This window comes from Mugil cephalus, chromosome 18, assembly GCF_022458985.1.
Source record: "Mugil cephalus isolate CIBA_MC_2020 chromosome 18, CIBA_Mcephalus_1.1, whole genome shotgun sequence".
In the NCBI taxonomy this organism is placed as follows: Eukaryota; Metazoa; Chordata; class Actinopteri; order Mugiliformes; family Mugilidae; genus Mugil; species Mugil cephalus.
In genome coordinates this window covers 6963145-6986555 of record NC_061787.1, presented here as the reverse complement: position 1 = coordinate 6986555, position 23411 = coordinate 6963145, and the positions used below count along the sequence as shown (strand labels likewise).

General features: G+C 37.8%; 3 protein-coding genes across 3 annotated transcripts; all 3 read left to right on the top strand.

Annotated features, from left to right (window-relative positions):
- The first annotated feature begins 7575 nt into the window (after nucleotides 1-7575).
- On the top strand, nucleotides 7576-8563 carry LOC124996042 (cystatin-A-like). The gene is made up of 3 exons (XM_047568857.1): nucleotides 7576-7700; nucleotides 7802-7903; nucleotides 8032-8563. Exons 1-3 carry the CDS (start codon nucleotides 7626-7628, stop codon nucleotides 8158-8160), a joined length of 306 nt encoding a protein of 101 aa, XP_047424813.1. The 5' UTR covers nucleotides 7576-7625; the 3' UTR covers nucleotides 8161-8563.
- A 4491-nt stretch (nucleotides 8564-13054) lies between these two features.
- On the top strand, nucleotides 13055-13757 carry LOC124996041 (cystatin-A-like). The gene is made up of 3 exons (XM_047568855.1): nucleotides 13055-13160; nucleotides 13262-13363; nucleotides 13492-13757. Exons 1-3 carry the CDS (start codon nucleotides 13086-13088, stop codon nucleotides 13618-13620), a joined length of 306 nt encoding a protein of 101 aa, XP_047424811.1. The 5' UTR covers nucleotides 13055-13085; the 3' UTR covers nucleotides 13621-13757.
- Nucleotides 13758-17936: 4179 nt separating this feature from the next.
- LOC124996040 (cystatin-A5-like) lies at nucleotides 17937-18756 on the top strand. The gene is made up of 3 exons (XM_047568854.1): nucleotides 17937-18099; nucleotides 18202-18303; nucleotides 18462-18756. The coding sequence occupies exons 1-3, from the start codon at nucleotides 18025-18027 to the stop codon at nucleotides 18588-18590; spliced, it is 306 nt and encodes a 101-aa protein (XP_047424810.1). The 5' UTR covers nucleotides 17937-18024; the 3' UTR covers nucleotides 18591-18756.
- The last annotated feature ends 4655 nt before the right edge of the window (nucleotides 18757-23411 follow it).

The following is a 23411-nucleotide window of genomic DNA, read 5'->3' as shown; positions in this document are numbered from 1 at the left end:
TCTGTGCTGGAAATGCTGCGGCAGTGGAAAAAAATGGTGGAAAACGATGGGGTCCTCTACCGGCAAGTGTTCCCAACTGAAGGTGGGGAGGCAGTGCGCCAGTTGGTGTTACCGCAAGCCCTGAAAGGTGAGGTCTTGCATCAATTACACAGTGATCATGGCCACCAGGGAATGGACAGAACATTTGAATTGGTGCGGCGGAGGTGCTACTGGCCTTGTATGTTTAAGGACATCCAGAACCACTGCCAACAATGTGAACGATGTGCACTGGCCAAAGCAGTTCACCCCAAACCTAAGACAACCATGGGCCACCTCCTGGCGTCCAGGCCAAATCAGATTTTAGCCATGGACTTTACATGCCTGGAACCCGCTGCTGATGGCTCTGAAAATGTATTGATTCTAACTGATGTGTTTTCTAAGTATACACATCTGTTTCTGTTTATTTTTAGGTCCTCTTTTCATTTATTTCATTTTTGCAAATAAATATTATTATTCCTTGACTGCCCGACTACGGCTCTTCTTACCTGTAAAGTTTGCTTGTGTCAATTGTCCAGCAATTGCAGCCTCTGCTGATACTTTTGATAACTGTTCCTCATTGTATTCACTGGACTTGGTCACATTCACCTAATCTGTGATCAGTGATTTGAATTCTTGCATCTCTTGAGCAGCTTTCCAAAGCTTTTTCCACAAAAAAAAAAACAAAAACAAAAAAAAAGACTGCACATCTGGAACTTTGTATAAAAAAAATATTGTTGTCCTGTCAAAATGTCCGTGCCTACATTTGTGTATTTATTTCAGGCTTTACCGCTTTTCATTCCTGGTGCCTTCGTTCCACAGTTTAACTCAGTAATCTTTGGTAGGTAAAAGGTAAAAGACCATGTTTGAACAAATTTCACCCTTAACCCTTAAGCCCTCCTCAAACCGTCTGGACACCTTCATGGCAAAAAAAATGTACATGCACAAAGAAAGTGACATAAAATCCTCATAGAGAAAAGTATTGATGTATGAGGATTTTATGACATTTTTCTGCATATTTACATTTTTGCCACAGATACGCATCACGAGAATATAAATGATGTGAGAATAAAAGACACCAGATTTCAAAAGATTTGGCTAAAGAGAAGAGTTCCTGCAGAAATTCAAGCCACAAGTATAAAACACAGCCAAAATGGCCACCAAATGAAAAGAAAATGTACCAAAATGCCCAAGGAGGGCATAAGGATTAAAAAGCAAAACTGATAACTTGTGGTGCTTAGTGCTCTACAGCAGACAGACCGTCCTGACTTGGCAGCTTTGAACATACGCTCATGTAACAACCTCTTTGTGCTAGAAAAGTTCCAGTTATTAAATGTTAACAGTTTTGTAACAAATAGGCCCAAATATAGTTGTGTCTCTGCTATTTAACTATATAAATTGCACATTCGAATGAACATCCTATACAAAACTTACATTGCTTTGTAGTCTTATGAGTTTATCAAATTTATACTGTGGTTCAGAGAGACTTCAATGAAAAAGACAATACAATGAATCAAATGATATTTTTTTATTTATATCTGTCAACAGACTGGAAATTAAACACTGTCTGTATCATAACTGTAATTTCATATTAATGAGCTTAATTCTTTCAGGATAAGTAAATAGTTACATGTTGCTATGAGGCATCAGCCTGGAGACAGTGATCAGTCTGTGATCACATTCAAAATGGTTTAAGATGATCTTGTCTGGTGTGTCCTTGTTGCACACCAGTCACTGATTTCTCTCCTCCATTACACTGCTGAGCTTCAAACACCATCACATGAAGATAATCGAATCCTCCAGCATGAATCTGCAGAGAAGAACGAAGAAAATATCATAACTGATGATCTGTTTAACATCTCACATGGATTTTAAAATTATTTTTATAATTTTAAGAATGATCTGATAATTGATAAATCTTTAAATACATATTTTAATGTGAATTACCTTGATGAGATAGTAAGTTCCTTCCACGACTTGACTCTTGTATTCAAGGGCTCTGAATATATCATACTTCTTCATTGTTCTTTCCTCCACTTGGAATTTCACCTGTGCATGAACAGATAAAATATGATGTAAATTCAGAGCAGAGAGTTCTGAACGAAGGATGTGAGATGTGAATGTGAACTGAAGCTCACCTCATCACAGATCCTCTGAATCTCCTTAGTGACTGGTTCAGTCTCTGACCATCCTTCATGACCAAAGTCAGTCATTCTGATGAAGCTCTTTGAAGTGGACAGAGAAGTCAACTGTCGTCTGTTGTGTGTCTCAAATGGTTATAGTCTAGTGGTTATCAATCATATTTATACAGTGTTACTGCCTGGTTCAGACTGGAGGGTGGATCCAGTGCCACCCATTGGATCCACATTGCTCATCCTTCATGGGTTTGTGAACGGCTCAACAACACACAGCAGATAGATAGTGTTACACAACCATCTGGAGAACATTTAATATTTAATAGCTAATGAGAAACACTGCTCCTTTACTATATCTTGGATATCAGAAAGACCAGAGCAAAAATAGAGTAAAGTCATCATGAGATAGGAAAAAAAGTCTAATGCATGACTGTATACTTTCTGTATGTAGCCATGTTATTTATACTATACTATACTATACTATACTATACTATACTATACTATACTATACTATACTAGAAATCTGACTTTACAAATGGCCTTTAATAAAACAAAACAAAACAAAAAACCCCACAAAGAATCAAATGACAAATTATTTATTAATATATTTGTCAATAGGCGGGAGATGAATCACTACCTATATCATTACTGGAAGTTAATATTAATGAGTTTAATTCTTTCAGGATAACAACATCATTGAAGCAGCAGCCTGGAGACAGTGATCAGTCTGTGATCACATTACAGTGGTTCAAGATCATCTTGTCTGGAAAGAGGATATTATATTCATCTGTTTAAAATTAACTCAGTTTCTCAGAATGTTGTGATGAATAATAAGACTTTAAATAAATAGTTTAACAACATCAGTCTATAACACCTCCGGGCCTTTCTTTTTTCTTCAAGTGCATGATGAATAATCAAACTTTAAATAAATATTTTAATGTAAATTACCTTGATGGCATAGTTCAGTCCTGCCACGACTTGTCTCCTGTATCGAAGGGTTCTGAATAACCCAATTATCATATTTGTAGTTCCCCCCACTTGGCCTCTCACCTGTTTATGAACCGATAAAATATGATGTAAATCCAGAGAGAAAATCAGAGCAGAGAGTTCTGAAGTCAAGTGGTTAGACTGGAGGGTGGATCCAGTGCCACCCAAGGTGGATGGAGCTAAGTTTTAGTTAGTGTGGAAAAAAATTATGTAAACTAAGAATAAATAATATAAATATATAAAAATAATGAAAAATAATTGGAACTTAGTGCAGCAGATTAAAAACACAACAAGCTTATTTCCCTTCAAAATCTGAAAATGTCCAGCAGAGCCGTCAGCTCAGAACTGACCCAGGTTCACCCATCTACTGTCTGGAGAAGTCTGGCCAGAAGCAGCCTTCATTGAAAAGTTGCAGCCAAAAATCCATCCCTCTGACATGGAAACAAGGCCAAGAGACTCAGCTATGCACAATAATATAGGGACAGAAAAATGGCAGCAGGTGCTCTGGACTGATGACTCAAAATCAGAAATACTTGTCTGTAGCAGTTTGTTCACTGAAGGGCTGGAGAGAGCTGCAATAATGAGTGTCTGCAGGCAACAGTGAAGCATGGTGGAGGCTCCTCGAAAGTTTGGGGCTGCATTTCTGCAAATGGAGTCAGGATTAATGGTGTCCTCAGTGCTGAGATATACAGGCAGATACTTATCCATCATGAAGTACCACCAGGGAGGAGGATGATTGGCCCCAGAGTTATTCTGCATCAGGACAAAGAGCCCAAACATACAGCCAAGGTCATTAAAAACTATCTTCAGAGTAAAGAAGAACAAGAACAAGTCCGGGAAGTGATGGCATTGCCCCCACAGAGCCCTGATCTCATCATCATGGAGTGTGTCTGGGGTTATATGAAGAGAACGGAGGATCTGAGGAAGCCTGCATCCACAGAAAATTTGTGGTTAGTTCTCCCAGATGTGTGGAACAACCTACCAGCCAAGTTCCTTCAAAAACTGTGTGCAAGTAGCTAGAAGAACCGATGCTGTTGAAGGCAAAGGATGGTCACACCAAATATTGATTTCTCTTCTGCTGAACAACAGCTAAACACAAAGATTATTTCTTCACTATATCTTGGAGATTAACTTTGCACAGTTACTACTGAATAAATGTGCACAATAGTTCTTTTGCACAGCTGCAATCATGCACATTCTATTTGATTGTACTGCATTTCCTTTAGACGCTATTTGTGCATTTTATTATCTGTTACATAATGTTTTTACAGTATATTTAACGTTGATGAGGAGCTACAGACCAAGATCTCATTGTGCTGGTTTTGTGCAGTGACAATAAAGAAAGATGTATTGTTTTATTTTAATTTTTTGTGTTTGTCTGTCTTACACTCATGGAGGAATGTTGTGGGGCAAAGACATCAGGGACTGTTTCTTCTTGGCAAGAAATTTCCTACTTTCAGAATGAATGCATAAAATATATTTATGCTTATATATATGCTTAGGAAGTGGATTAAATGCCACATCCAACACAACAATGATAATAAATGAACTATTCACCCAGACAACGCATGACAGAACGTTCTTATTCTCCATTAAACATGAAAAGGGGAGATAGTACTGTGAGTCAGACATGTTGTAAGGTTGTGTTCACTGCATACTTCTTTGGGACTTCCACTCCTTAAAACACAATTATTCATTAATCAGTGACAGTCAGATATTATGTGTGTAGGAAGAATGTGTGTACAGTTATGACAGTGACACTTCTCTCTCAACCCTCAAAAAATATAAAAGCTAGTCTTTCATATTAGTGTTTTTATATATGTTTTATTCCCCTTCTTGCACATGCAAATAGATCAACACCACTCTGTCCATGAAAGGAGCTCCTGCACTCCTTCTTACCATTGCTTTGACTTGCAATGTGTTCTTATATTTTTATTTGGCTTTTTATTATTACTCATATTTTGCTAACAGGTAGCAGATGAGGAGATCTCCGCCGCAGAACGGACGATGCGAGGAATCGATCCCCGGCCATCCCTCTAGGTGTCAGGTGGTACTGGTGACAATCGAGATGACGCTACGAATTCTAGCCCTGACCTGTTTGTAGGCGTCCTCCTGATCCACTGGTCTCTGTCTAGCAGAGGAAAACTTGTCCCCGCATGGACGTAACCAACCCGTCCACTGCTCTCTGACTAGCAGCAATCAGTGGAGGGGTCCTCAGATCTCTCGTGTTAATTGTTTTTTTCATCAGTTGACAAAATGCAATTAAAGGAACAGAAGAGAAATCTAAACCGAATCAATATTTGGTGTCACCACCCTTTGCCCTCAAGACAGCATCAGATTTTCTAGTCTAGTATGGAGGACAAACTCTGCCACAATTAAAAATTAATAAATAAATACAGACATATGCCATAAATGTGTTAAGATTACTTATTTGATTTTTGTCTGGAGTGTGAATATTAACATGACATTCATACAATGAGAAAGTAGCAATCAGCTGACTAGGACAGAGCAGGGAGGAAGCATTTAAGGAGTCTGAGAGACAAAATAGACAACAATAAGGAGCCGTTCTGAGGTGATAAGAGTTGCAAAGGGGGGAGTTACACAGCTGCAAGTGTCAGGCAGAGGACGATGAGGGTGAGAGAGAAATATGCGGCCTATGTCAGGGAGGAACAGGTAGGAAGGACTTTCTTGGCCTGAGTGGCCAGGGGTCAGGACCGACCCGTCCACCGATGATGGATGTTAGAGTTAAGCCTAAACCACGACTCCTGTAGCCAACCAGTCATATTCATTTTGTTGAAACTGTTATAATGGTTTGAAACTACTGAACTAGCCAAGGTTAACTGACTCTATATTATAATATATATATATATATGAATATATGAATAAATAGCTTAAATTGACAGCAAGAATTAACGAACACACTGGTGAATGGTATTTGTCTATTTATTTATTTATTTATTGATGCACATGCCTTGCTTTTCACAGTCAGCCCGGTAATATGAATTGAAATGGTGCAGCAATGGGAGGCAGGAGCTGAGGCACTTAGCCGATGTGGCTAATGGAAAATGACATTACATTACAATTATTTTTACTTCTTTCGTATATGCTGTCTGTATTTGCTTATGAGACCTTTTAACCCACAGGAGTTCCTAACAAGTCAGCAGAACGTCGCTGAAACTTCATGATAAGTGCAACATTGCTTTACATTTTCTATTGGCGGACTGCAGGCGTTCGCTGTCTCGCTTTATTTCCAAAGAAGTGCGAAGTTAACCCAACCTTACAACATGTCTTGACCTATACAACTTTCTCCCCTCTTCCTGCTGGATGGATATTAAGAAAGTTTTCTGGGTGTTTACCACCTTTAAAAATGTTGCACTGTTAAGAAATGTTGAGTCAATCACACCATCTTTATCTGACCATGAAAGGCCTCAGATTCCTGTGGCTTTAATACACTTGTCCAGCTCTTTACCTCAAGTATTCTTACTTCACAGCATTTTTTCCACATCTGACTAAAACATTTGCACATTACTGTACGTAACATCTGACTGTCACTGATTAATGAATAATTGTAACATGTTGTAAACTAAGGGAGTAGAAGGACCTATAGTTCCACAGAAGTGGGAAGTGAACGCAACTTTACGACCTATACCTATTTATAACCTATACAACTTTCTCCCCTCTTCATGCTGGATGGAGATTAAAAAAGGTTTCTGGGTGTTTACACACTGCTGAGTAATAAATAAATTTTATATAATTATAACAACATTAATATTTGGATCTCTACACAGTTTAAATAACACAATTAAACATAAGATGCCACTCTCATCACTAGACTAAGAAGTTTATTTTGAAGCCAAGAGACAGTTGGTTTAGTTTAATACAAGAACTGTAACAAAAGACTAAGATGATCAGATTTGGTCTTTGGCTGCACATTTAACAAATAGCATAGTGTGAAGATGTCTGTGAAGGTTCTCAGTCATCCAGGTCATGGTAATCCAAAAAAAGCGTTGAATAAGGTCAGCTGGACTTGTAGAATTTTCTTGAAGACGTTTCGCCACTCACCCGAGTAGCTTCTTCAGTTCTGGTTCTTCAGTTCAGTTCAGTTCTTCAGTTCTTCAGAACTGAAGAAGCTACTCGGATGAGTGGCGAAACGTCTTCAAGAAAATTCTACAAGTCCAGCTGACCTTATTCAACGCTTTTTTTTTGCATAGTGTGACGAGATCATGTAGATAATTTGTTTTATTAACTTTCTTACCTCATGACTCAATATGCTGTTAATATGAAACTAAACCATAAAATTTTAAGTTGGAATCTGGAGAAACATTCACGAAGGCTGAGCAACACAACGATGTACCTCCACCCGTCATGTCTTGGATCCACCCTCCAGTCTGAACCAGGTAGTAACACTGTATAAATATGATGGATAACCACTAGACACACAACAGACGACAGTTGACTTCTCTGTCCACTTCAAAGAGCTTCATCAGAATGACTGAGGTTATTCTTGGAGGATGGTCAGAGACTGAACCAGCCACTGAGGAGATTCAGAGGATCTGTGATGAGGTGAGCTTCAGTTCACATTCACATCTCACATCCTTCATTCAGAACTCTCTGCTCTGAATTTTTGACTGGATTTACATCATATTTTATCTGTTCATAAACAGGTGAAAGGCCAAGTGGAGGAAAGAACAAGTACGAAGTATGGAATATTCAGAGCCCTTCAATACAGGAGCCAAGTCGTGAAAGGAAGAAACTATGTCATTAAGGTAATTTACATTAAAATGTTTATTTAAAGTTTTATTATTTATCAGATAATTCTGAGAAACTGAGTTCATTTTAAAATCCATGTGAGATTTTAAACATATGAATATAATATCCTCTTTCTTTTCTGCAGATTCATGCTGGAGGATTCACTTATCTTCATGTGATGGTGTTTGAAGCTCTGCCGTGTGATGGAGGAGAGAAATCAGTGACTGGTGTGCAACAAGGACACACCAGTCAAGATCATCTTAAACCATTTTGAATGTGATCATCCTCTGTTACTGATCACTGTCTCCAGGCTACTGCTTCAATGATGTTGTTATCCTGAAATAATTATACACAATATTAATTTCCAGTCTATTGAAATATATATATATAGTGTGAGAACTTAACAAACAATAATGAGTCTGGATGTTAATTCATTCATTTAGGTGACATATTCTACATAATCAGAGCTGAATTTAATTTCTAACAAATTTCTCACATTTGAATTATGTGTTATGTGTTATTTTAACTTTAAGTTAATCAACGATATCTGATTAAAGAAGGACACAGTACACATGAGTAGCTTTAAAGCAATAGAATAATCACATGTATCAAATAACCTGTATAATCTGTATCCTTTGTATTCTCTGTAAACCTGTATGTACAAAGTACAAAAAAATAAAGCCTCTCCAACTGGAGAATTTTACTGATTGGAACTGATTTGCTGTTTTGAACGCTTACAACTTTTGTTTGTTTACAAATTTTAGGCACTCCCTACAGAAGGAAAATACACATTTTGTTTGGTTTAACAATCCAAGATTAAGCTTAAATTTATTTAATTTATATAGCACCTTAAGAGCAAAGAGCATTGCATCAAATCACGGAGGGATTTATAAACTAGCAGAATAATTTTGAGGTGTATCCTAAAATGAACGGCGAGCCAGTGTAATGATGCAAGTGCCTGATTTTAGAGATGGTTCTGAGCTGAAGAATTTCAGCAGAATTTACCTGCTTGTTGAAACTTAAATTATTGTCAAATAAGACACCGAGGTTCTTCGCATATGGTGTGATGTAGGAGGAGAGGTGGTCGAGGTTCTGGGCAGTAGCAGTAGTATAATGTGGAGGACCAAAGAGTAAGACTTCTGTCTTGTCTTGTCCTCATTTATCTGTAGGAAGTTCTGAGCCAACCAGTCTTTGATGTCATCAAAACAGTTTTGTATTTGGGTGATGTCATCCTGACTTTGAGAATTGAGGGGGAGGTAGATTTGTGTGTCATCGGCGTAGCAACGGAAGCAGATGTTGTGTCTTTTGATAATTTTCCCGAGCGGGAGCACGTACAGACTGAAGAGAAGTGGTCCTAAAACTAAGCCCTGAAGAACCACATGTAATATTTGCAGGTTTTGGAGGAGGAGCTACCAATGGAAACAGTGAATTGTCTGTTTGAGACGTAGGAGCACAACCAATTAAGGGCAGGACCGAAGATGCCAACCCAGTATGACAGGCGATGGAGGCGATGGAGGAGAATTTTGTGGCCAACGGTGTCAAAAGCTGCGCTTAGGTCTAAAAGAACTAAAATGGAGCATTTGCCGTCATCCGCAGCACAGAGGAGGTAATTTGTTACTCTTAAAAGAGCGGTCTCTGGGCTGTGGTGTTCACAGAACTCTGACTGGAATTTTTCAAATATATTATTCGGATTTAGGAAGGACAGAATCTGATTAAAACATTTTTTCTAACATTTCTGGATAAAAAGGAAAGCTTAGAAATTGGTCTAAAATTGTTTGGAATATTTGGGGTGAAGACCAGGCTTCTTGAGGAGCGGCTGGACTGTGGCATGTTTGAAACAAGACGGGACAACACCTGTGGCTAAAGAGCTGTTAAAGATTGTCAATAGGATAGGACCGATTGCTTCATATGATTGCTTCAATAATTTAGTTGGAATTACATCGAGTTCGCAGCTAGTTGCCTTCATGCTTGTAATTATGCGTCTGAGCTGGGGCAATGAAATAGGGACAAAGTTGTTAAAGACGGGAGATTTCTCAGAGGCCAACAATGAGATTTTTTGTAGTGTGTGAAATATTTGCCCTGATGCTATCAATTTTGTTCAGAACGTAGCCTTTAAACTGGTCATAAATGATTTGGGAGTTTATAGAGGAGTCAGCAGGGGGGTTCATAATGGAGATTGTGGTGTTGAATAGAATTCTTATGATAGTTATGATTGCTCTTGATGATGATATCTGAGAGGTGTTTTGTTTTTGCGTCTAATGGCGGATTGGTATGACATCAGAAGTAATTTATATATCTCATACCATATATGCAATTTGTCTTTTGTCCATTTACGCCCTGCTTTCCGGCACTCCCTGCAAATAGTGTGTGGGATTCAATAACAGAGGCTGTGGGATCAGCAACATAGGCACTTGAGAACAGGCTAGATAAACTAGAATTCACTATGTGGGAGGAAACTGGGACAGGCAGTTTTGGCGTAGGTAAGGGAAGCTCAATGTCAAATAGAATAACCTTGTGGTCAGACACACAGATATCATGGAGGACAAAGTTGCTAAGTGAGGGGCCAAAAGACAATAAAAGGTCCAGGGTGTGATTTTTAACATGCGTTTTGGGGAGGTAACAGATTGCACTAAATTAAAAGAGTGAATCAGACACATGAAATCAGTCACTGGCGTATTTGTAGGACAGCAGACGTGAATGTTAAAATCGCCTAAAATTTAAAACTCTGTCATATCATAACTTGACAACTGAAAATAGATCAGAGAATTCACTGAGGAAGGCTTTGCTCTGATTTGGTGGCCTATAGACAATTATACACAATACAGGAGCTTTACCGTTTAACACAAAGCCAAGGAATTCAAATGTGGAGAAAATGCCAAAAGTGGCAGGAGAACAAGTTATACTTTTGCTGTAGATGACAGCAACACCACCACCGCCACCAGAAACCCTGATGGAGGTAAGAGTAATCTGGAGGGGGTGGCTTCCACTAATCCTCAGAATGATATCTGAGTTTAACCAGGTTTCTGTCAGAAAAAAACAAAACAAAAAAACAAAAAAAAACATATCTATTTTTGTTAGAAGCGATAATGTCCTGACAAATGAATGATTTGTTTGATAGAGACCTCACATTTAGAAGGCCAACTATAGTTGGAGCTTGAAGAGATAAGTTGATTGGTTGAAGCAATATTAAGTTATCAGAAATAACACCTCTTCAGGCCTTGTGGTTGTAGTGTCTGTTGGTGACAAGAGTAGGAATAAGGCGAGGTGGAGTAGTAGCATGATCTACCCCCATGGGGGAGATGGCGTGGGACAAAGGTGTAGTAGTGCTTGTTTTGGGCATGAGGGAGGAAAAGCAATCGGTGTCGCAGGTGCGTGTAAATAGTCACTTGCTGGCGTAACGAACAGCGTGGATGTAGGTGATGTCCAAGAGTCACGTGATAAGAAAAAAATACATATATGAACAAGATATAGACATAAGAATAAAATAAAAGGAAATAAAAATGAGGTAGAAGTAACATTTGCAAATAAATAAAAAGAAAAAAGTACAGTCCAGTTTACCTGAAATATATATTAAATAAAACATTTAGCTCAAGTGTCTTGTGTGCAGATGGAGCGATGGAACCATTGGAAGTAGTATTAATAAAGATATCCAACTTTACTTAAACAAGACCCTCGAGGAGGACTTCCAGATGGTTTTGTGTTATTAATCCGTGTAATTATCTTTTATTTATGTAATTATTCTCACTGTTAGAAAGAGAAGACAATTTTTCTTACTGCAGCTTTAAAGTGTGCCTTTGTCATAACTGGAAAAAATAGGAATTGAGGTATAAAACTAAACCTTTAATTAGAAAACCTGGTTCTGCTGTAGTGGTGTTGTCGTCTCATGTTTTACTATGTTTTCTGTTTTCTGTGTGCATATTTACGTATGTGGGATTTAGCAGTTGTACTTCCCAATATATTACAATATATGCTTAGACCACATATGTGTGTACATTGATACATGGATATATATATTTTATCACATATAAAAATATGGTTATTATGGCTGGTAATTGAAATTGCTTTAATTTATATTATTTTATATTTTGTAAATTTTCTGTTCAATGGTATCCTTTTAAAATGTTGCACTGTTAAGAAATGTTGAGTCAATCACACCATCTTTATCTGACCATGAAAGGCCTCAGATTCCTGTGGCTTTAATACACATGTACAGGTCTATTCTTAGTTCACAGCATTTTTTCCACATCTGACTAAAACATTTGCACAGTACTGTATGTAACATCTGACTGTCACTGATTAATGAATAATTGTAACATGTTGTAAACTAAGGGAGTGGAAGGACCTATATTTCCACAGAAGTGGGAAGTGAATGCAACTTTACGACCTATACTTTACGACCTAGGTTTCTGGGTGTTTACACACTGCTGAGTAATAAATACATTTTATATAATTATAACAACATTAATATTTGGATCTCTACACAGTTTAAATAACACAATTAAACATAAGATGCCACTCTCATCACTAGACTATGAAGTTTATTTTGAAGCCAAGAGACAGTTGGTTTAGTTTAATACAAGAACTGTAACAAAAGACTAAGATGATCAGATTTGGTCTTTGGCTGCACATTTAACAAATAGCATAGTGTGAAGATGTCTGTGAAGGTTCTCAGTCATCCAGGTCATGGTAATCCAAAAAAAGCATTGAATAAGGTCAGCTGGACTTGTAGAATTGTCTTGAAGACGTTTCGCCACTCATCCGAGTAGCTTCTTCAGTTCTGGTTCTTCAGTTCAGTTCAGTTCTTCAGTTCTTCAGAACTGAAGAAGCTACTCGGATGAGTGGCGAAACGTCCTCAAGAAAATTCTACAAGTCCAGCTGACCTTATTCAACGCTTTTTTTTGCATAGTGTGAAGAGATCATGTAGATAATTTGTTTTATTAACTTACTTACATCATGACTCATTATACTGTTTATATGAAACTAAACCATAAAATTTTAAGTTGGAATCTGGAGAAACATTCATGAAGGTTGAGCAACACAACGATGTAGCTCCACCCGTCATGTCTTGGATCCACCCTCCAGTCTCAACCAGGTAGTAACACTGTATAAATATGATGGATAACCACTAGACTATAACCATTTGAGACACACAACAGACAACAGTTGACTTCTCTGTCCACTTCAAAGAGTTTCATCAGAATGACTGACGTTATTTGTGGAGGATGGTCAGACACCAAACCAGCCACTGAGGAGATTCAGAGGATCTGTGATGAGGTGAGCTTCAGTTCACATTCACATCTCACATCCTTCATTCAGAACTCTCTGCTCTGAATTTCTGACTGGATTTCCATCATATTTTATCTGTTCATAAACAGGTGAAAGGCCAAGTGGAGGAAAGAACAAATACGAAGTATGGGATATTCAGAGCCCTTCACTACAGGAGCCAAGTCGTGGCAGGAATGAACTATGTCATTAAGGTAATTTACATTAAAATATTTATTTAAAGTTTTATTATTTATCAGATAATTCTAAGAAACTGAGTTAATTTTAAAATCCATGTGAGATTTTAAACATATGAATATAATATCCTCTTTATTTTCTGCAGATTCATGCTGGAGGATTCACTTATCTTCATGTGATGGTGTTTGAAGCTCTGCCGTGTTATGGAGGAGAGAAATCAGTGACTGGTGTGCAACAAGGACACACCAGTAAATATGATCTTAAACCACTGTAATGTGATCATCCTCTGTTACTGATCACTGTCTCCAGGCCACTGCCTCGATGATGTTGTTATCCTGAAATAATTAAACACAATATTAATTTCCAGTCTATTGACAAATATATTAATAAAGAATTTGTCATTTGATTATTCGTGTTGTTATGGTTGTCATTTTAATTTATTGTCAGATTTCTTGCTGCTAATGTGACAACTTAACAAAGATTCATTTAGGTGACATATTCTACATAATCAGAGCTTAATTTAGTGTCTGACAAATTTCTCATTTTTGAATTATAAGTAAAGAGTGAAATGCACTAATTTTAAGTTAACTATTAAATGCCAGAAGGACACAGTACAGATCAGCAGTTTTAATGCAACAGAATAATCACATACAACTGAACCTGATCTCAGAGAAAACTTGAACAACCAAACGAAGATAACTATGTCTAAAAATATATAAAAGATGAATTAACAGAGAAATAAGCTTATAATTATCATTACCTTTATTCTAAATGAAATGCTAACATTACAGAATACATGGTTTTATACTGTGATGACAGTCAGATTAAAAAAATGTGGTTGAATGGAAGTCTATGGGGCCTGTTTCTTTTTGCGTGTACATTTTTGCCACTAAAGCTTCAGAGGGTAGTACATTTTATGAGGGTAAAGAGGGCATTTGCGTCACTTCCGTAGTGTGTCCGTAAAAACACGAGACCGAGGAAAATATGTATTATTAGATCAAATTAAGGACAATTGAACTCGACAATGATCCAGAAGAACTAGTATGGATTTGGAAAAGTGGATTAGCCTTAGTTTCAGTTCATTTCTTTTATGACAAATGTAGCTAAATAAAAGATGCTAATGCTAAGAGCTTTAACGTTAGTCATATAATACTGTAGCGTCTGACCGGACGTTAAAAGGATGACGAGGAGTGAATGCAAATATTCAGTTTGTTGTTTTATTGTTATTTATTGTTGAAATAGTACAGTCGGCTGTAACTACCCCAAAAGAACAACATGGACAAACTCATCTGACAGCCCTCCAAAACTCGGGTAAGACTTCATCACAAAATACAGCATTAATTGATATTACCTGACACTAAATGTGAACCACAACACCACGTTTCTGTGCCTGGGTTCCAGTCCTTTCTTCTAACAGCTCTGCGCATTTTTAAAAAAAATAATTTTACAATTTAGACGCTATTAAAGCCTGTAGTTCAAACGAATGCTGCTAATCTCCATGTTCAACTGTCACTTCGGTGACGTCACACCGTCTCAACGGCGCCATCTTTAGGACCGTCAGATACCGGAAGTACGCTGTCAATATACCGTCTATCTGCTGTGCGGTCGGCTGCGATAGAGCTAAAAAAAGGCTAAAAATACAAGATTTAACGTTTTAAAATATCCCCTAAAACTATTTAAGAAGACAGGGGTGGGTCGCTGCCATTAAAAGGGATCACTGGACTCCCACAGAACACTCCAGACTCTGTGCTGAGCACTTCATCTCAGGTAACAATCGCAATATTAGTCACAGAATAAATCAACGCTTCAGTATTGTTTCAGATAATTAAGATTACTTCGTTGTGTTTAATTTAGATTGAATTACTAGTTAGTTAGCCAAAAACAAGCTAGCAAATGTAACGTTCGTGGTAGTTTTAATCGGCCAGAAAGCTCGTAAAGTAGTAAATAAATACATAACTTACCTTTCCCATGATCAAAAACATTTTTTGGTCCTCCAGGTGATACAGGTACAGGTAGGCTTCGGTGTTCTTGTAACCGAGGTGAAGTTGGTTTGATATTGAATATTCGGATATTATGGACAGATTATTCAAAATAAGGAACGGTGTCTTTTTATTTCAATACCTCCCAAGCAATGTGACCTAGTGACTCCAAACCAATGTAGAATAGTTCTCCTATGTAGTACCAACGACACACACATTTTTTTTTACAGCCATTGTATGCACACTCTATTTTATATGATTTTTTTAAGGAAAAGACATTATTTCCCATAAGGAATGGTCTCTTTTTTTCAATACTCGCCGGTGTAGGGGGATGTATTATGAATTAGATAAATGTATATGTCAGCAAAGGACAAATTTGGCAAATTTAAGGCAGATTGAAGGGGATTTAGCATTTCAAAGGCAATTAAGTAGGGATCGAAACCCAAAATAACAATTTTATTTAGATAGCGTTGTTTTTCGAAAGGTGAAAGATGCGCATTTCCCGTTTGACTGGCCATTTTTCTCCGCGATCGGCTGGTGGCGCTAGGTCCTAAATGGCCTTTTAATGGCAGCGACGCACCTCTGTCTTCTTTCATTGTTTTGGGGGATATTGTAAAACGTTAAATCCTGTATTTTTAGTCTTCGCTCTATCGCAGCCGACCGCACAGCAGATAGACGGCATATTGACAGCGTACTTCCGGTATCTGACGGTCCTAAAGATGGCGCCATTGAGACGGTGTGACGTCACAGTGAAACCATGAATATTTAAAACAGGTTATTTTGCTGCTTTATAATGTTAAAGTCGGATTAACCAGGTAAAACATTCCTGTTTCTTCTGAAAGGATCGAGAAGAAACGTTGTTGGGAGGAGTGCACAGTAGCTGATGTCTTACCTCAACATTCCTTCATGAGTGTACGCCAAAAAATAGTATAATAGTAGTATAATAATGATAGTATAGTATGGCATGGCTACATACAGAAAGTATACAGTGATGCGTTAGACTTACTTCCTATCTCATAATGAGTTTAATCTATTTTAGCTCTGATCTTTCTGATCTGGTCTTTCTCTTTAGCTATTAAATGCTACACATTCTCTCCATAAAACACCTTTAGTGTCTGTTGTATCTTTATCTGAAAACTCATAAAGGACGTGTGTATTGCCAGTTATATGAGGGCTGTAGGTGTATGTGTAACAGGTGTAGGGGAACACAAGAATTAGTCACTTTCCAGTAAATATTCAGCCCACATATATCATATCATATACTTTAATGTATAATATATTCAGTAGTATACAATATATTCAATCTGAAATCAAACACGTTCACAGAGACACCAAAAAACCTCAAACTATTGACTTCATTATCAATAACTGAACATTATTACAGTGTCTACAGATGTTGGGAAGGTGCCAGTTTAATGAGTAGCTTTCTAAAGAAATATAAAAAATTGTAACTGATTATGTTTTCTGCGGAACTTGATTTCTGATGCAACAGGGACTTTGCAGAATCAGCTGAAATGAACACATCGTCATTACTGAGGGCACTTGTTTAAATTACACAATAGTAATAGCTTTCCAAAGTCCATTTGTTTTACATAGTGATAAAATTTGTAATCTGAGATACAATAAAGTCTGAACCGAAACGGGAGAATTATTTGTGTATCACAGTGTGGATTAATGGAACAGATTTGATTATTGGCACATTTTATTACCTTTTTTGCCACGAAGGTGTCCAGACGGTTTGAGGAGGGTTTAAGTGTTAAGGGTGAAATTTGTTCAAACATGGTCTTTTACCTTTTACCTACCAAAGATTACTGAGTTAAATTTTGGAACGAAGGCCCCAGGAATGAAAAGTGGTAAAGCCTGAAATAAATACACAAATGTAGGCACGGACGGACATTTTGACAGGACAACAATGTTTTTTTATACAAAGTTCCAGATGTGCAGTCTGATCTAATAGACTCCTCTTACGCCCACTTCTTTCAAACACTTATGAACTGAAGTTATGCAGATTTTTTTTTTTTTTTTTTGGAAAAAGCTTTGGAAAGCTGCTCAAGAGATGCAAGAATTCAAATCACTGGTCACAGATTAAGTGAATAACACCTTTCAATAAACAGCATTCATTCTTTCTGACTGACACTGATTAATGAGGAATTGTAACATGATAACACAATAACAGTAACATAATAAAAGGGAGTGGGGAAGTGGGAAGTGGACACAACCTTATGACATGTCATGTGAAGACAGAACTTTCTCCCCTCTTCCTGCTGGATGGAGATTAAGAAAGGTTTCTGGGTGTTTATACTGAAACAACATTAACATTTGGATCTCTGCACAGTTTAATATAATACATATATTTCCAATACTGTCTGTGTCTCAGTCGATGGCTGTGGAAGCAACCATGGAAACTTGTGTGAAATACAACACATCATTTGTTTTATTAACTTACTTGCCTCATGACTCATTATGCTGTTAATATGAAACTAAACCATAAAATTTTAAGTTGGAATCTGGAGAAACATTAATGAAGGTTGAGCAACACAACGATGTAGCTCCACCCGTCATGTCTTGGATCCACCCTCCAGTCTGAGCCAGGTAGTAACACTGTATAAATATGATGGATAACCACTAGACTATAACCATTTGAGACACACAACAGACGACAGTTGACTTCTCTGTCCACTTCAAAGAGCTTCATCAGAATGACTGACTTTATTTGTGGAGGATTCACTGAGCCTAGACCAGCCACTGAGGAGATTCAGAGGATCTGTGATGAGGTGAGCTTCAGTTCACATTCACATCTCACATCCTTCATTCAGAACTCTCTGCTCTGAATTTTCTGTCTGGATTTACATCATATTTTATCTGTTCATAAACAGGTGAAAGGCCAAGTGGAGGAACAGACAAAGAAGAAGTATGGGATATTCAGAGCCCTTCACTACAGGAGCCAAGTCGTGGCAGGAACTAACTATCTCATCAAGGTAATTTACACTTATTTAAAGTCTGATTATTCATCGTGCACTTGAAGAAAAAAGAAAGGCTCAGACTGATGTTATTGTTGGAGTTATTAAACTGAATCCTGATCTTCATTGTTCAGCTACTCAAGACTCGTGTTGACTTTCTTCTGTTTTCTCTGCAGGTTAATTCTGGACCATCCAGTCACCTTCATGTGATAGTGTTTGAAGCTCTTCCGTGTCATGGAGGACAGAAATCAGTCTCTGGTTTAGAAGAAGGTCACACCAAAGAAGATCCTCTGTTACCTTTCTAATGTGATCACAGCCTGGTACTGATCACTGTCTCCAGGCCACTGCCTCAATGATGTTGTTATCCTGAAAGAATTAAACACAATATTAATTTCCAGTAATGGTACAGGCAGTGTTTCATTTCCAGTCTAATATTTGTACAAATGTATTAATAAAGAATTTGTCATTTGATTCATTGTGCTGTTGTGGTTATTTTCATTTATTGTCGGTTGTAAAGTCAGATTTCTTGCAGCCAATGTGAGAACTTAAACAATAATGAGTCTGGATGTCTGATTAAAGAAGGACACAGTACAGATCAGCAGTTTTAAAGCAATAGAATAAACACATACAACTTTAGTGGATCTCATTTTCTGTTGCACAATATGATTCAGTTTCTTTTATTTTTTCTTGATTTTAAGCAAACTATGTTCACCAGGAAACACTTTTTGGTTCCTGATCACAAAGAACCTGATAATCAGAACGTGTTATCAGTTATTTTATAGTAGTAGTCCACAGTAACAAGAATAATATAATAATAAGCTTTATAAGTATGGCACCTTTCCAGAACAGTAGGGACATCAATAAATAAAATTAATTCTTCTGCATACAGTCAAACCTATACATTAATATTGATGGACAGTAGCAAATGATTCTGAGGACAGTGTGGAATATTGTAGAGGCGTAGGTGTGCTGTCGTTTAATCCACTTCTTCTTGGTGAGTTGTTACTTAATAACATTTTAAGCAGGTTATTTTCACTCATTTATATTGTTGAAGTCTAATTAAACCAACCAGGTAACACATTCTTGTTGTCAGTTTCTCCTGAACGGATGGAGAAGAAGCGTTGTTGGGAGGAGTGCACGCCAAAAAATAGTATATAGCTATAGTATTTAGCTTTCAAATCCTCCTCTCCAGATAGTTGTGAAGCAAGTCTACCTGCTGTGTGTACTAACACCTTTAGTGTTTGTTGTATCTTTTCTTTTATCTGGAAACTCATATAGGATGTGTGTATAGTCAGTTATATGAGGTCGGGCAGTAGGTGTAACAGGTGCAGCAGAACACAAGAGTTAGTCACAGTATAAATAGTGTACAATATATTCAATCTGAAATCAAACACGTTCACAGAGAAATAAGTGACTATTTTAAACAGGTTATTTTGCTGCTGCTACAATGTTAAAGTCGGATTAACCAGGTAAAACATTCCTGTTTCTCCTGAAAGGATCGAGAAGAAACGTTGTTGGGAGGAGTGCACAGTAGCTGATGTCTTACCTCAACATTCCTTCATGAGTGTACGCCAAAAAAAGTATAATAATAGTATAATAATGATAGTATAGTATGGCAGGGCTACATACAGAAAGTATACAGTGATGCGTTAGACTTACCTCCTATCTCATTATATGTTTAATCTATTTTAGCTCTGATCTTTCTGATCTGGTCTTTCTCTTTAGCTATTAAATGCTACACATTCTCTCCATAAAACACCTTTAGTGTCTGTTGTATCTTTATCTGAAAACTCATAAAGGACGTGTGTATTGCCAGTTATATGAGGGCTGTAGGTGTATGTGTAACAGGTGTAGGGGAACACAAGAATTAGTCACTTTCCAGTAAATATTCAGCCCACATATATCATATCATATACTTTAATGTATAATATATTCAGTAGGATACAATATATTCCAATCTTAAATCAAACACGTTCACAGAGACACCAAGAAAAAACTCAAACTATTGACTTCATTATCAATAACTGAACATTATTACAGTGTCTACAGCTGTTGGGAAGGTGCCAGTTTAATGAGTAGCTTTCTAAAGAAATAAAAAACTGTAACTGATTATGTTTTCTGCAGAACTTGATTTCAGATGCAACAGGGACTTTGCAGAATCAGCTGAAATGAACACATCGTCATTACTGAGGGCACTTGTTTAAATTACACAATAGTAATAGCTTTCCAAAGTCCATTTATTTTACATAGTGATAAAATTTGTAATCTGAGATACAATAAAGTCTGAACCGAAACGGGAGAATTATTTGTGTATCACAGTGTGGATTAATGGAACAGATTTGATTATTGGCACATTTTATTACCTTTTTTGCCACGAAGGTGTCCAGACGGTTTGAGGAGGGTTTAAGTGTTAAGGGTGAAATTTGTTCAAACATGGTCTTTTACCTTTTACCTACCAAAAATTACTGAGTTAAATTGTGGAACGATTCAGCTGAAATGAACACATCTTTACTACGGACAGTGACAAAATCTGAGATCTGAGATACAATAAAGTCTGGGCGAATTCTTTGTGTATCACAGTGTGGATTAATGGAACAGATTTGATTATTAGCACATTTTACTAACACAGTAATGATAATAAGATAACATTTATTTCCATAGCGCTTTTCCAGAACAAATCATCATCGTCATGTCTTGATGACCCTGATGAAGCAAGTTGTTCCACACTATAGTATTGACCCTCCTACTCTCACCTATAAAGCAGCTTACTGACTTTGTTCTGGAAAGGCGCTATGCAAATAAATGTCATTATTATCTTATTATTATAAGTTCTCACGTGTTTAAGACTTTATTTTATCTAAAATTGCAAATGTTATCACCATTCAAAATGAACAGACAAACTATTGTGCGGTTTAAACAACAACCCTCAATAGTGAAGATATAGAAATTGTAATAATGTTCAAGTCTCTGTGAACATGTTTGATTCTACTGAATATGCTTCTCACTACGTTTGAGCTGGGATATTTACTGAAAAGTGTCTCCCTCTTGTGTTCAGTTACACCTGTTACCACAGGTAACTATTTATGACTACTTCTCTGAGCTAACTTCAGTAATTACAGTATCTAAACCATCGACTTGTCTCCTAGATCCCATCACAACTAAATGAATAAAGGATGCTTTTCTGTGAAGTAACGCCTGAATATTAAACCATATAAATGTATATTAATTAACAGAGTATGTGCCTCTGTCTTTTAAGATTGCTGTAAATAAAACTTTACTTTAAAAAACTGCTCCAAACCCAGAGGTTTGAGTCGACTATGAGCCGATATCCTTAATTTATTAATTTTGTTTCTAATATCAAGTTTTGCAATGAAACCCTCAGGTGTTCAGCTTGTTTGTGTGTGGGGAGCTATGGCCTGCACACGCTACACAACGCATTCAAGTGTGGGTTCACTGCATGGCAGCTGGACAAGTTGCTTGCAGCAATGCGCACATTGTTTCACAATGTGCCGCCAGGAGAGAGGATTACATCACAGTAACAAAGTCCAGTGTGTTCCCCCCTGTCCTTCTGTGCCCATCGTTGGGTGGAAAACCTACCTGTTGTCGAGAGAGCCCTTGCGGTCTGGCCATCACTGCTCCTGAACATGGAGGCCTTTCTGCCGTGGATAGGTCTGTGACTGTGTCCTAACCCTGACCCCAAGTTGAAATGTCCTCTCTCTGTCCGTCTTTGTCTCTCTCCCTGTCTTTCTTTTGCTCTCTGTATTTTTCTCTCGCGCTCTCTCTGTCTTTCTCTCAGCATCCATAGGATGGGACACTGTTGCAGCTGTATATACTACTGTATACAGTATATACTGTATATTATATAGGCAACACTGCACATTATAATAACCACTGATTAGGCTCAATTGATATGTCTTTGACAATATGGGGTTTGTGGTAAGTATGTGTAAATAATGGATAAATGTGCATCATAATTAGACAGTTTGATGTAAGTGATTAATGTGCTGCACTGGGCATTTTTGTGTTTGTCTGTTAACAGAGTCTACTCGGACGCTTCATCAAGAGTGAAGTCCTCCGCAACATCACTGCCCTGCAGCTGACCAAACTGGATGTCACAGACAAGACCATCTGGCTCAGCCCACAAGACATCAGCATTGGTCAAGGTGCCGAGTCAGTCCTTAAGGTAGTGTGATGTTTTAAAGAGATAATTGTACAAATATGGTTAGGCTGCAACCAGGTCGTTGTAGACATGTTCTATTCATGTCTAATTCCCCTCTCTGCAGTGCATCAAAGGTGCAGAGCTCAGGGTGCTAGAGTTCAGGAGAGAGTGCATGCAGGGACTGTGTAGCATCATCAGGAGAGTGCAGGACAAGAGCCCTCTCAATTATTTGACTGTTAGGCAGATGATGTGCCTGGATCCCTCAGTAATGTACAGAGACCCAGAAAGATGCAGGAAGCACAAGAAAGGGCTGGTTCAGAGGTTTCTCCAGGACAAACAACTAACCGATACGTCTGCGGGTAGGAATGAGAAAGGCAAATTGTAGGCTACACATTAATTTGTCATCAATCTGATTGGCTGGCAGTGCCCAGTGAATGTCCAATAGCACAATGACTTATCAATGTTTTTCTCTATTTTCTCTTTTTATCTGTTTTGTTATCAGGGATGTCATTCTCCAACAGTTTGACAGTTTCTTGTCCTTGGAGACCCGAAGTGAGGACGTTCCTCTCCTTTTCTGCCATGCAGAAGAGGCTGGACCTCTTCTTGAGCAGTGTCCTCAGGAAGCTACTCATCCTCTCCCACGGCCAAGCTACAGTTAACAAACGGTCAACAAAGAGGTGGAGTTCGACAGCATACAAGAGGACACTGTGGTCACACTGTGGTGTGCGATTGCATCATGCATCATGGAGTTGTTACCCAGATAAGAATGACCCCTGGCTGAACTAGAAATATGCTGTTGACATAGGAGTTGATAAACTCAAGAGGCCAACTATGTTGATTCTGTCTGGTTCTCTTTTCCCAACCCAATACCCAGGTTCCTCTCACTGAAGGACTACTGGCAAGTGTAGCAGCAGCCAGGGCCAGATATCAGTACATCTTAACACAGAGAGAAAGAAGAGAGAGGAAG